Source organism: Jaculus jaculus, chromosome 2 (genome assembly GCF_020740685.1).
Source record: "Jaculus jaculus isolate mJacJac1 chromosome 2, mJacJac1.mat.Y.cur, whole genome shotgun sequence".
NCBI lineage: Eukaryota > Metazoa > Chordata > Mammalia > Rodentia > Dipodidae > Jaculus > Jaculus jaculus.
In genome coordinates this window covers 40266706-40279898 of record NC_059103.1, presented here as the reverse complement: position 1 = coordinate 40279898, position 13193 = coordinate 40266706, and the positions used below count along the sequence as shown (strand labels likewise).

Below are 13193 nucleotides of genomic sequence, written 5' to 3'. Positions count from 1 at the left end.
CTAGAATGGACCGCTATGGGCTGAGAAACTCAGCAAGAGAAAAGAGTTCTGAACATGGGGACTATGAACGTTTAGAGGGACTGTGACTAGAATCAAGGCTCATGGAATCTCCCAGAAACCTAACCAAAATCAGTGTGTCAACGTGTAACTTGCCCGGGGACAGCACAGATTTCATCAGCATTCTAAAAGGACCCACTCAACTATACATTCACAGACACAATTCTTATGTGAACTGTGACGCACTCCATTACAAGAAAACTGCAGAGAAGACTTAGCAAGTCTGTCTTCACAATGGATGCCGGGCCGGCCAGGCTCCCAGAATCACAGTCAGATTCTCCTTCCTGCCAGGCTGCCCAGCTTTTCTCCCCACTCAATGCTTGGATTCACTGTAGCCATATAAATTTCTCAAAGCTGCTACTGAAGCCAAACTGGAAGAGACAGACCCACCAACCCACCAGTCACTTCTTATGGTACCTGGTATGTCAGGCAACGGGGACCTGGGTCCTCCAGCCTCTCTATCTCAAGGCAGCGGTTCTTTTTTTTTTTTTTTTTTTAAATGCAGTTTCACAGCTGCTGACTACTTACTGTTTGCTAGGCTTTGTGGGAATGGAAATATTTTAGGGTACAGAAAAAGCTACTTGTACCACTTCCACTTGTGGCTGTAAGAGGACGAAACCCAGGACATGAAGCCGCTTCTGGAGATAAATGCCTTGATGGAGGACTGGAAACCTGGCAACTGCGGGGTGGGCAGAAAGGGAGCTAGTAACAGTTTAGCTCTGAAGAGCAAAGCAATGAGGCCAGCTGTCACAGGAAACTTCCCCCGGGGAGATGCAGGCACACGTCTTCACCCCAAATAGGGCTCAGATGGCAGACCAAAGTGTGATTCCACCAATGCTAGTTTGGTGAGCCAATGAATATATTGGGGGGAGGGAATCACTTACAGAGCATCAAGAAAGGTTACTTATAGGAACATGAGGCCCCAAAGCATCCACAATGATGGAGATTCCTGTGTCAAAATCACTCCTTGGATGCTCCTCCCTCAGTCTCAGAATAAGGGATTATTTATAGAGCATCAGAACCCCAGAGGCCATGGAGAAGTCTCATTCCAACGTGAATGACACCCCATGGCTGCTTTTAGAAGCTCTTGTCCCTGTCCAAGAGTTTAAGACCGCAGAGCAGCCCTTCAGTGCCGCTCACTGTACCAGATCACCCCCGCGAAGCTCCTCCCTCAGCCTGGGGTGAGGGCCTACTTGCAGAGCGCGGAGACTCCAGGCACTCCGCCTCAGTGGAGCGCACGCTTCCTCTCTACATGCTCTAGCTCCCCCTGGAGGCCATGAGCTCTTGAGTGCTATTGTATACAGCTGGCCCAGGGGGCACCTAAATCTCAGGTGGGGTCTGATGACCACCACCATGCCTTGTCTCGTGAACTGACCAGTTACTTTTGATAAGCCAGCAATAATGCAGAGGAAATCTGACACAAAACACCAGCATTTGGCTGGCTTGCTTTCTACTTTAATATCGCCTGTGCCCCTTTCTCTCCTTCACCTCCTTCCTCATCTCCCACTCACGATAACTTCTAAGGGCGAAGTCTTGACCCATGAGCACAGAGCGCCAGTGTCATTCTTTTTCTCCCTGTTTCAGGAAGAAATGGGAGTGGAAGCAGCCTAGCGACGGAGCCAGGCTTCTGGACTCTACCCAGGCTCAGCCAGGGGCCACCTGTGTGCCTGAGTGGCTTACTCCTGGGCCTCAGTTTCCTCATCTGCATAAGAACTACACTGAGAAGCTTTCTAAACCTAAGCGCTGAGGCTTCAGGGCAAGAAACTTCAGGCCGTGCTCACAGTGCCACCTACTGATGCTTTCTAGAACTGTTCAGCATTTGGATATCTCAATAAGCAGTTGTTAGTTGAGTTTACCGGAGCCAACCTGGACACAGGCAGGCAAAGATGTTAAGAGAGAGAACATTTGTTACACGACTGTCACGTGCTCAAGATCCTTTACTCAGGCTACTTCACCTTGTCTCAGTCATCACGGGATTAATTAATCAATTGCCAAGGCACTGAGCTGCTGTGTGACAGTTACTAGACAGCATGTAAGTGGATTGCAGAGCTCACATTCTGGAGCACTCAGCTCTGCCACCTGGGGCGCCTTTCTTCTGTCCACCCACAACCTCTGACCTGGCTGCCTACGGCAGGCAATCACTTTGGTGCAGGGTTAGCTCTCCTTTAAGAGGAACCAAAGGTTGCTATTGGAAATCCAGCTAACATGGCAGAGGGCAGCGTTGCATCTAGTGGTGACTAGCGTGGGTCCCATTTCTTCTTACTGGACAAGTGAGAATGACACCATAGCATACAACTGGAATTGGGCTCCCTAGGCCAGTTCTCTCTCGTAAGAAAGGTCATCGTGGGCTGGAGAGATTTTGGCTCAGAGGTTAAGGTGCTTGCCTGCAAAACCTAAGGACCTGGGCTTGATTCCACAACACCCACATAAGGCCAGATAAACAAGGTGGAGCATGCATCTGGAGTTTGTTTACAGTGGCTGGAGGTGCTGGTGTGCCCATTCTCTTTCTCATTCTTGAATAAATACGTTATATAAAGTGTTACAAACATCTACATGAAGAAAAGCCATCCTTGGTGTCTTCCCCACGCTCGGCCTCCTGCCATCATCCCCCTTTCCCCGGGGCATAGGTTCCAGCTGCTCCAGATGTGCCTCACCGGATCTATGGCAGACTTCCCCAAAGCCCTGTCTTTTCTTTCTTGTGGTAAATCACTCGCTGATGCTGAGTGCACAGCCGGTGCCCACAGAACAGATCAGGCTGGGAAGGGGCTTATCCTGCCTTCTGCAGGCACAGCCTAGGCAGATGTGGGGCCTACCTGTTTGTCTGGCAGACCCCATGATAGGCCTCAATGGCATCCTCCTGGTCCACGTGCTTTTCACTGTTTGGCCAACTTGTTCTGGCATTAATACTTGGCTCCTAGAGGACCCCAAATTAAAAAACAAATCTGGTTATATAAACCACCCCTAGGAAATGGCTTTGTATAGAGAGAGACAAATACATGCTTTTGGGAAAAGAGGGAAGACTTAGAGAAACTCCTAACTGCTGCTAAACGCAGGCAGGAATGTGACTTCAAAGGGTCACCTTGGAGTGTAGGGGGTGGCCGGCTCTGGCTGGAGGCACTGAGTACAAGAGCAGGAAGATGACAGGGGCAGGAGGAGATTGCGTCTCCTATCAGAGGACACGATGAAGAGCTGCCTCAGAGTGGTTCAGCCCGTGGGATGACCCAGGTGGCCCCTATTGCCTCCCGGTCACTTTACATTCTGCCCCAGAAGGTGAGAACATTAGGAGCAAACCTGATGTGGGACCCACCATCCTGCGAGAGCTGACAGAGAATTCTCTCCATTCAGAAACAAAGCACACACAGTGGGGAGCATGAAATGAAAACAGCCACTGCAAGTTACCTAGCTGTCTGTGCCTTGTTCCTTTTGAGCACTGTATTAACTTCCAGAAATTACAGAAAGTCCTAGCTCCTTCTCTCGGGAAGTCATGCTGAAAGGGCAGCAAGCCCCTGTGTTGTCTTCAGAGGAGACCTGGGAGTAAGAGACTCTCTGCTCTTTCAGGCTCAAGACCCTCGTGGGTGCAGATACTTAAGATGTAAGCCCATTACCTAGTGACACCCCCACAACCCAACCATGGCTGCCGTCTTGTCTTGTTACCATGCTCTTGCCGGCAAGTCTGCGCTGGTCAGCATTCACGATCTGGGTCCTGAGGATTAGCACCTCTTCTTTGCGGACCTCCAGCTCCTCGTTGGCCAGCTTGAGCTGGTTCAGCAGGAGGCTGTAGCTGTCTGGGGAGCTGTGGGTGGAGTTGTTTTGTATGGCTTGGTCAGCTACGGCTTTCCGCAGCTCATTCAGGTCATTCTTCAGCTTCTTGTTCTCCGACTCTAGCTCTTGCCTCTGGAAGACAATCAAGGGCCATACTTTGTTACTTCCAGGATTCACAGTACTCTTCCCAGGTAGTTTGCCTGTTTCCTTGTCTCAATCAACTTTTCCTGCCCTCTGGACAAACAATTTCTCTATTTTAATGAGGAAACACATGGTCAGACCTCTGATGGCGTCAGCAAGCAGTCAAAGCTGGGGCTTGGATCTGAACTCATGACTCAGGTTATCAGGGCAAAGCACCTGACGCTACACCTCTGCCGTGTTCTCCAGTGGTTTACTGTATACTTTGAGCTGACAACTATGTATGTATGTATGCATGCAGGCAAGCGTGTATGTCTGTGTTTGTATGAACGCACACATGCACATGGTGCTGGGGATCAAACCCAGGACCTAATGCATGCTAGACAAGCACTTGACCACCATTGTGCTATGTCCCAGTCTGGCTGATTATTTTAAACAGTGACTTAACACAGGACTTCCTAGAGTCTTTGTGAACTCATCTACTTTGTGACATTCCTGGAATGCATAGAATGAAGGGTTCCTAAACTTATTTATCTAGAGAGTTCCTTGTTTTTCTAGCAACATCACATGGACCAGTGATCTGGAGAACATAGGAGGAACACTACTGATATGCTGGTTACACAAAGCCAGCAAAGGAAATTCTACTGGTCTCTATAACTCACAACACTGAAACTCAGCTTTGAAGTATACATCACATTTTCTGGGTAGTGTGTTAAACTTTGTGTTTGAGACACAGTCTGGTATTGTAAAGTCTTGTAATCACAAGCCAATTGCTGGTAGGGCTCTAGCATAGATGGGATTCAAATCCCCCGAAGTAAACTATAAAGTGTGACAAGTAGGCATTGCTTGCATATTTGCCAGAGTCAGAGGATGACGGAGCCAGAACCCCACTGGGCAGAAACTCTTGCTTATCCAAGCGAAGAAGCTGAATCCAGGCAGGTGTAAGCTCACAGTGAGTCGAGAACCTGAATAAGGACAGGCTGGGCCTTCACCCTCCAATGTAGGTTTCAGGGGCAACTAGGGTCATGCAAGGGAGTGATCCTGCCAAGGGAAGAGGGCCCTTGGATAAGGTGATTAATCTCTAGGGAACATTGATGAGCTCCTCAACTGATGGTCATGCTATTAAGTCCTGGAGTTAACAATCCACTCAGTGCTGCAGAGATCTTCTGACTGGAAGCTAGTCCCATCTTCAGGAAGGGCAGCATTACATTACATTGGGCATGGGGCCATGGCCTGAGTCCTTGCCAGGTCTGTATCCTGGCTGAAGGTATACCCTGCCTGGCCTTCACCCTTCTGATGCAACTTAAGGGAGTGACTATAGATGGTGGCTAAAGACTTTTTTCCAATTTTGAGCAGCCCCAATAGGCTCAATGACAATAGCTATAGGCTGGTGTCTGGTGCAGGCACTCCAAGTCCCTCTCTGCATGAGACCCTGCTCCAAGACACAGAGGTCCAGGCTGGTCCTGGTTATTTGTCACAAAATGTCCATCCAAGGTACACCTGTAAAACGACTGTTTATTTCATTCTCATTCTTTTTAAAAATATTTTATTTATTTACTTTGAGAGAGAGAGAGAGAGAGAGAGAGAGAGAGAGAGAGAGAGACGCAGAGAGAGAATGAATGACTATGGGTGCACTAGGACCTCCAGCCACTGCAAATGAACTCCAGACAGATGTGCTACCTTGTACATCTGGCTTACGTGGGTACTGGGGAATTAAACCTGGGTTCTTCAGCTTTGTAGGCAAGCATCTTAACCACTAAGCCCTCTTTCCAGACCAGACATTTTTCTTTCTTTTTTTTTTTTTTTAGGAAAACATTTTATATTTGAGAGAGAGAGAGAGAGAGAGAGAGAGAGAGAGGGAGGGAGGGAGGGAGGGAGGGAGAGGGAGAGGGAGAGGGAACATGTGACATCCAACCACTGCAAATGAATTCTAGACACATGTGCATCTGGCTCATGTGGGTTCTGGGGAATAAACCTGGGTCCTTATGTTAACAGGCAAGTACCTTAACTGATGCTAAGCCATCTCTATAGCCCCATTGTCCAGACATTCTTGAAAACTCCTACCTGAACCACACCCCAATGGTCCTACCTCTGCCCTCTGGCCTATTTTCGTATCATTCTTCCTGGTCAAACAGTACCATGAGAGGACACATACACTTTGTTGTGGTAAAAACAACCCACAACACATAAGATCTACCATCTCAACCATTTTAAAATATATAGTGCTATAGTAATTAGCCACAATCTCACTGTTGTACAATCATCCCCACTATCATCTCCAGGACTTGGTCACCATCCTCAACTGATACTACACCCATACTCAATATTAACTCCCACCCTACTTCCTGCCCTATCCTAAGCAATCACCATCCACTTTGCAATTCAAAGTTTGACTTGCCATGTAAGTAGAATCTGACAGTCTGTTTGAGAGGTATATTTTGGATGTACCCAAATGCCATGCCATTCCATGTGGAGGACACTGAAGTTCCATCCATCCCTCCAACATCAATCATCTGTCTACTTTACATAAGACACCAAACTCAGTACTGTGGACATAGCACCCAGGCTGAACCAAAGAACTGTACTCAAGTGAACATCTTTGCACTGCAGTTTGGACCAGGGGACACCGAAGACCATCATCTACTGAGTCCTGGGGTAAGGGCTGGCTCCTTGGAAAAGATGGACACTGGACTGGGCAGCTAAGCCTTGCTGTACAGGGTTCAGTCCTGTTTTGTTTTCATTTTAGAACATCCCTGTACAGTTGTCTACTGCCAAGCAGGCTATATGGGCAGAGTGTCAGGGATAGAAGCAGTGCGATTTCAAGGATGACTGTACGTCTGCACATGATCGTCATCACACTACGGTCCTGTGACACTAACACTATAAACCAGTGAAGCTGACCCAAGATAAGTAAAAGTTGTGCAAGCAGTTTTGTCTTACGAAGGCAGACATAACAAACAGGAGTGAGACAACCGTCTTCTTTAAAATGGTGAGGGGTTTTTTAGTTCCCTTAGCATATATAAGTTACACACAACAATGGGTTGCATTATGACATTTTCATACATGCATATAATGTCTTTGGTCATATTTACCCATTACGCCTATCTTAATCCATTGCCCCTGATGCCCTTCCTTGAACTAGCCTCCTTCTACTTTCCTGTCTTTTGGGGGTGGACTGCTGAGGAAGTCTGTGTTGCTTACAGGGTGAGGGGTTATCTGCAGAAGTACAGATAACTACCAGGACTACACCACTGAAGAAAATGCAGCCATTAAGTGCTTGCAGCTCCTTAGGGAGAGGTGGGACCTCACAAGCCTCTTTGTGCTAATGCTAAGAACTTTCGTGGAATAATTAGGGATGACCTAGGTCTCTTAAAAAAATCACTAGTGGTATCACAGTATTACTTGTATTAAAACATGAAAATTAACAGGCTCAGCAATTAGATAATGGTTAAGAAAATTGTTAAAATCACTTTATAATATCATCTTTTCAAAGATATGAAAAAGATGCCTGTCATATTAAGTGAACAAACAACCCCAAATCTAAAAATTATATATATATTGGCTGTAGAAGTAATATACATAGAAAAAATACCAAAAAGTAACATACAAATCGTATCAGAGGCAATCTATAGGAGACAGACATATGCATTTCTAAAACTTGTTTACATTTTCTGAATTTAAATTTTTTTCTAAGAGGAGCCCATTTAAGTAAATTTATAAATAAAAGGAAAAGCTTTTAAATGGCAGAACCAAGCAGGGACTTTTAAACTGAGCCTTCTCTGACTAATGCCCATCACTGGATAAACACAAGCCTGCATGGTAGGGTAAGATGAAAATGCTTAAGCTGGGCTCACAGCTGACCCGTTTTTCCCTTGCCAGGGGGAGTCAATGGGCCCTGTTTCCTGATCTCAGTCCAGTCCCCCGCCCCACTACACCCTCAGACAGCAGCATAACTCAAAACTGTTAGTAGCCGTGAACAGGTCTACTTTCTGCCCAAGAGGTAACTAGGTCAATGACAGGCATGACTTCTTCTGGCTACCTGGCCTGTTCCTCAGCTTATACCTGAACCCAGAGGATAGGGAGCTTTTCTCTCTGGCTTTGTGCCCACCCTGCTGGCTCTGATCACCTCTACTGCCCACTCTCTTCGGCTTGGTCACCTTAGCCCAGGCTGATGTCCACTCAAAGGGCAACTCATCTCCCAGACCAGCCATACTCCTTCAGGCCTCCTAGCCCACGTTCTATGAGATGTGATCAGCCACAAGGACTTTTAAACTGACTTACCTCTAGGGGACGACATGCCCAAGCTTTACATGTGGTACCTGAACAGAGAGCTGGGGTTACTTTGAACATTATAGAAGAACCAGGGGAAATATGTTATATTCTTGTGAGAGTACCTACATTTTAAACAAAAACCACCCCTTCCTCAGGGTCCTCTCAGTGTAGCCTCATCTTATGCAAGCACTTGTGGGCAGATTTCTCAAGTCAAATTGGAAAAGACAGCAAGGTAGGTTGATGTGTTGACTCACCATGTGCTCCTGAGTTTTGTCTTAGCGGCCTACACCATCTTATTAGTTTTAAAATGATGGTGGGATGCCCCAGGAAAGTAAGAAGTTCGCAGGAAAGGCAGCCGCAGAATGGCATGAAGCCCCCCCCCCCAATCATACCCAGTTATCACACAGATCCCCAGACCCCATGGAGGGCTTTAAGTTTCTCAAATGGCACATGAGGAAAATAGGTCGTCAATAATTTAAGAAGAAAAACCTGATAAAAATACTTTCTTCACAATCATTTGTATAGCCCTAGTTGTTTCAAGTGCCCAGTGATGCTGGTAAGGTGGATTTCCACATGCAAACAAAAATTAGACTCTGGGGCTGGAGAGATGGCTTAGCAGTTAAGCCCTTGCCTATGAAGTCTAAGGACCCCGTTTCAAGGCTTGGTTCCCTAGGACCCACATAAGCCAGACACACAAGTTTTCACATGCATCTGGAGTTCATTGGCAGTGGCTGGAGGCCCTGGTGCGCCCTTTCTCTCTCTCTGCTTCTTTCTCTGCCTGTCTGTCACTCTCAAATAAAACAAAAAAAAAAAAAAAATTAGACTCTTACCTCACACTATATAACTCAAAATGTACAATGACCTAAAATTATGAAACACTTTAGAGGAAAACATAGAGGAACAGCTTCCCAACATGGCATTTTGCAATGACAATGGGTATAGCACCAAAGACACAGGCAATAAAAAGAAAAACAAACTGGACTTCATGAAAATTAGAAAAAAACTGCATTAAGACATTATCAGGCCTGGGGAGATAGCATAGTCAGTCGGTGAAATGCTTGCTTTGCAAGCAAGAGGACCTGAGTTGGATCACCAGTACACATATAAAAGCTGGGCATGGTGGTAGTTGCCTGTAATGCTGGGAAGACAGAGACAGGCTGATTGCTAGAGTTCGCTGGCCAGCCAGTGCAGCCTCATCAGTGAACTACAGGCCAATGAGAAGCCTTGTCTCAAAAAGAGGTGGACAGCATACCTGAAGGTAACACCCAAGGCTGTCCTCTGGCCTCCACATGCATACACGCACATGTGCATGTGCACTAGCACACAAACATATGAGCACACATATATGCATATCACACACATACACATTAAAAATACATATCAACAGCATAAAAAGGCAATCCACAGAGTGGGAGAAAATATTTACAATTCATACGCTTGGTAAGGGATTAATATACAGAAAATATTCAGTACTCTTAAGACTCAACACCAAAAAATTTTTGATTAAAAAATGAACAAAGTAATGGAATAGACATTCTTCTAAAAAGATTATACAAATGGCCAACGAGCATGTAAAAAGGTGTTCAAAATTGCTAATCATTGGGGACTTGAAAATCAAAGCTATAGTGAGAGACTACCTTACATTAACGAGGATAATTCCTATCAAAAAACAGAAACAGGGAGATGGACAGATGGTCTAGCAGTTAAAGGTGCTTGCCTGCAAAGCCTCATGGTCTGGGTTTGATGCCCCAGTGCTTACGTAAGGCCACAAAGTGGTTCATGCCTCAAATTTTTCTGCAGTGGCAAGAAGCCCTGGCACGCCCACTCATTCATTCATATTCTCTCTCCCTCTACCCTCAACACTTGCAAATAATAACAAACATTAAAAAAAGAAATTAACAGCAGGATTATCCCATGATACAGCAGCTCTCTTTCTTGGTAGGGTAGACAAATGCTGTATGATTATATTAAATGAAGCATCTGGAATAGTGCAATTCATAGAGATAGGAAACATAACAATGTTTTCAGTGGGCTGAGGGGAGCTGTTGTTTAGCAGGAACAGGGTTTTATAAAATGAACAGTAACTGAAAGGATGGTGGTGAGCTTCTTGCACATCATTACAAACAAACAAATCATCGTATATGTGCACTTCAAGTACGCACACTTGAAGTGGATAAGAAGGTAAATTTTCAGAAGAAAAAGAGCTGGGGAAAAAGCCATGAGAATGACGTAAGGCTGTTTTTCTGGGTAATGGCCACTCGCAGAGTAACTTGTAGTCCTGTAAGTGATTGGCAGATTGGTTCAATTGCCATAAGTCTTTGGGAAGGGGGGCAGGGCTGGCCTGATGGCCCTATCCTGCCAGGAAGCCAGCTTCTTCTTGACCTGGAGCTCTGGCGTTCTTTCCCATCTCCTACCAGGCCAGCATTCAGTACACAAGGAAATACCCACGTCTTTCATTTTTGTTTGTCTCCAAGTGTTTTTATTCCTGCTGGCATGGCTTTTTCATTTTATTTTATTTTTTGAGATAAAGAGAGAAAGAGAGAGAGATTGGAGAGAGAATTCATGTGTCAGAGCCTCCAGCCACTGTAATCGAACTCCAGATGTGTGCACCACCTTGTGCACATGTGTGACCTTGCACGCTTGCATCACTTTGTACACCTGGCTTATGTGGGATCTGGAGAGGTGAACATGGGTCCTTCAGCTTTGCAGGCAAGCACCTTAACTGCTAAACCATCTCTGCAGCCCTGCCATGGCTTATTTAACTGAAGCTGCATTATGCAGGAAGGGCCTATGTTTTGGGGGAGGGGGAGGAAATCTTCATTTAGAAGATGAAGATGCAAATGTGTGGAAAGGAAGTTACTTGTCTATGGCTCTACTTGTCAGCAGATTGGAGATCAGGACCTGGTGTCTTGATGCCCAGCTTTGTCATCTGTTTTCTACTGGAGGACAGACAGCCTTACCTTCAGACTATTATAGGCCAGATCAGCATCCTGGTCCACGTCTGTGTCATTCTTTGGTTGTTCTATCTGCACAGGCAAAGAAAGAAAGGCAAGCATGAAGCACAGGACACATGTGCCAGGGCAATGCGTCTAGTGACAGTCAAACCTTTTCATTCCGCTATGGCGTGAATAGCGCACCCCGCGCTCCACACATGCACCTACTCTCCACCTTCAAAAGGCAGTTCTGTACCTCACAAATGACTCCTTCCTGCCGCCACTTTACCATAGCCCCTATAGGCACTGAGAGGGTGATTATGTATATATCACAAACACTGTGTTATGGGCTTAATCATGCTCCCACTACCTGTGAATATGACCTCATCTGGAAAGAGGGTCTTTGCAGATGGAATAGAGTGAGGTCATTAGGGCTGGTGCTGTCATTTGAGAAAAAGACACACAGGGAAAAAGGCCTTAAGAAATAGCAAAGACTGGGGGCATGTAGCTGCAAGTCAAGGAATACCAGGGACTGCCAGCAACACCTGAAGCCAGGGAAGAGGCACAGGACAAACTCTCCCTGTAACCGTCAGAGGATGCTGTATCAACACCTTCATTCCTGACTCCTGGCCTCTGGAATGCTGAGAGAATAAGCTTGTTATTTTAAGTGGTAATTTTGTCCAGAAGCCCTAGGGTGCTAGTATGCACAGTAAAATTTGAGTATTGATGACGTTAATATGCTGCACTGAAGTTCTGGAAGTGTGCACTCAAGCGTCCTGTTTCCCAGCTACACTCAAAGCACCTTGCTCTGGAGCTGCCTCCTTTGTGGCGCTGTACATGGCTAGTAAAGCAGCTGGCCCACAGTGGGTACTTGGTCTGTGGAGTCTGACTTCAGAATGCCAAAGGTGGTGGCTGTGGATGGTAACGGCTGGGATAATAACCCATTAGGACTCAACTGAGCCAAGGACTCCCATGATTAGGTGACAGCTACTGGAGTTGAAGTGCCTGATGAGAGGGGCTGAAAACAGCTTCACGAATGGTTAAATGCTCAGGCTAAGGTCAAGTATGGGGAAGACTTCCCGATGACCATGTCTTTAGAGTGCTGAGTGACTGTTAGCAACCAGCAATCCAGGTAAGGCCATGTCCAACTGCAGGTGGGCCAGGGGCACCTAGGACTTTGAGAGGGTGTCTCTTGTAGCTCCTTCCACATGAAGAGCACATACATCTACTATGTTGTTTCCAGCTCTGGAAACTGAGGAAAAATCCTGCCAAGGTATCACCTTCTGCCTGGCCTCTTTCAATCCCAAGTGGCACCGGGAATGTGGCCGTCCAGGGTCAGCACTTTACCTGCTGCACTTGTGTTCTGTGTAGCATGGATGCGCTACATAGCCACCTCTAAATATCGGATACATTACGCTCAAAATATGAGGATTACACACCCATTCTCACGGGCCAAGTAATTCTGTCGTGTTTCCAAATACTTAGCCCATTGCCACTGCCCTAGTAGCCAAGGACGACTTTGCCAGGCCTTGAAAAAGGGAGTGGGATAGATAGGAAGACCCAGTACACTGAAAGCTGATTGGCTGTTGCTGCAGTCAGGTTTGCATTGCTGGTAGAAATCACCCAACCAACAGCAGCTTGTGGGGAAAAAGAAGTTTATTTTGGCTTACAGGCTCGAGGGAGAAGGCATGATGGCAGGGGAAAATGACGACATGAGCAGAGGGTGGACATCACCCACAGCCAACATAAGGTGGACCATATCAACAGGAGAGTGTGCCAAACACTGGTATGGGGAAACTATAACACCCATAAGTCCGCCCCCAACAATACACTGCTTCCAGGAGGCATTAATTTCCAATTGCCATCAGCTGGGGAACCTAGCATTGAGAACCCCTAGGTTTATGGGGGACACCTGACTCAAACCACCACAGCTGTCACAGAGGTTCCACTTTCACAACCGTTCAGTCCCTCCACACTGATGGAATACCCAACTGACTACCCAGCCAGTCCTCATTCAGTGCCTGGCCTCCA

General features: G+C 46.5%; 1 protein-coding gene across 1 annotated transcript in view; it reads right to left on the bottom strand.

Annotated features, from left to right (window-relative positions):
• Myo5b (myosin VB) overlaps positions 1–13193 on the bottom strand; it is a 343662-nt gene that overhangs the window by 31322 nt on the left and 299147 nt on the right. The window contains exons 27-29 of the mRNA XM_045142616.1: positions 11190–11255; positions 3712–3951; positions 2871–2971 (exon numbers count right to left, since the gene is read on the bottom strand). Of these exons, the coding sequence (XP_044998551.1) occupies positions 2871–2971; positions 3712–3951; positions 11190–11255 (407 nt within the window). The remainder of the gene's footprint in view (positions 1–2870; positions 2972–3711; positions 3952–11189; positions 11256–13193) is intronic.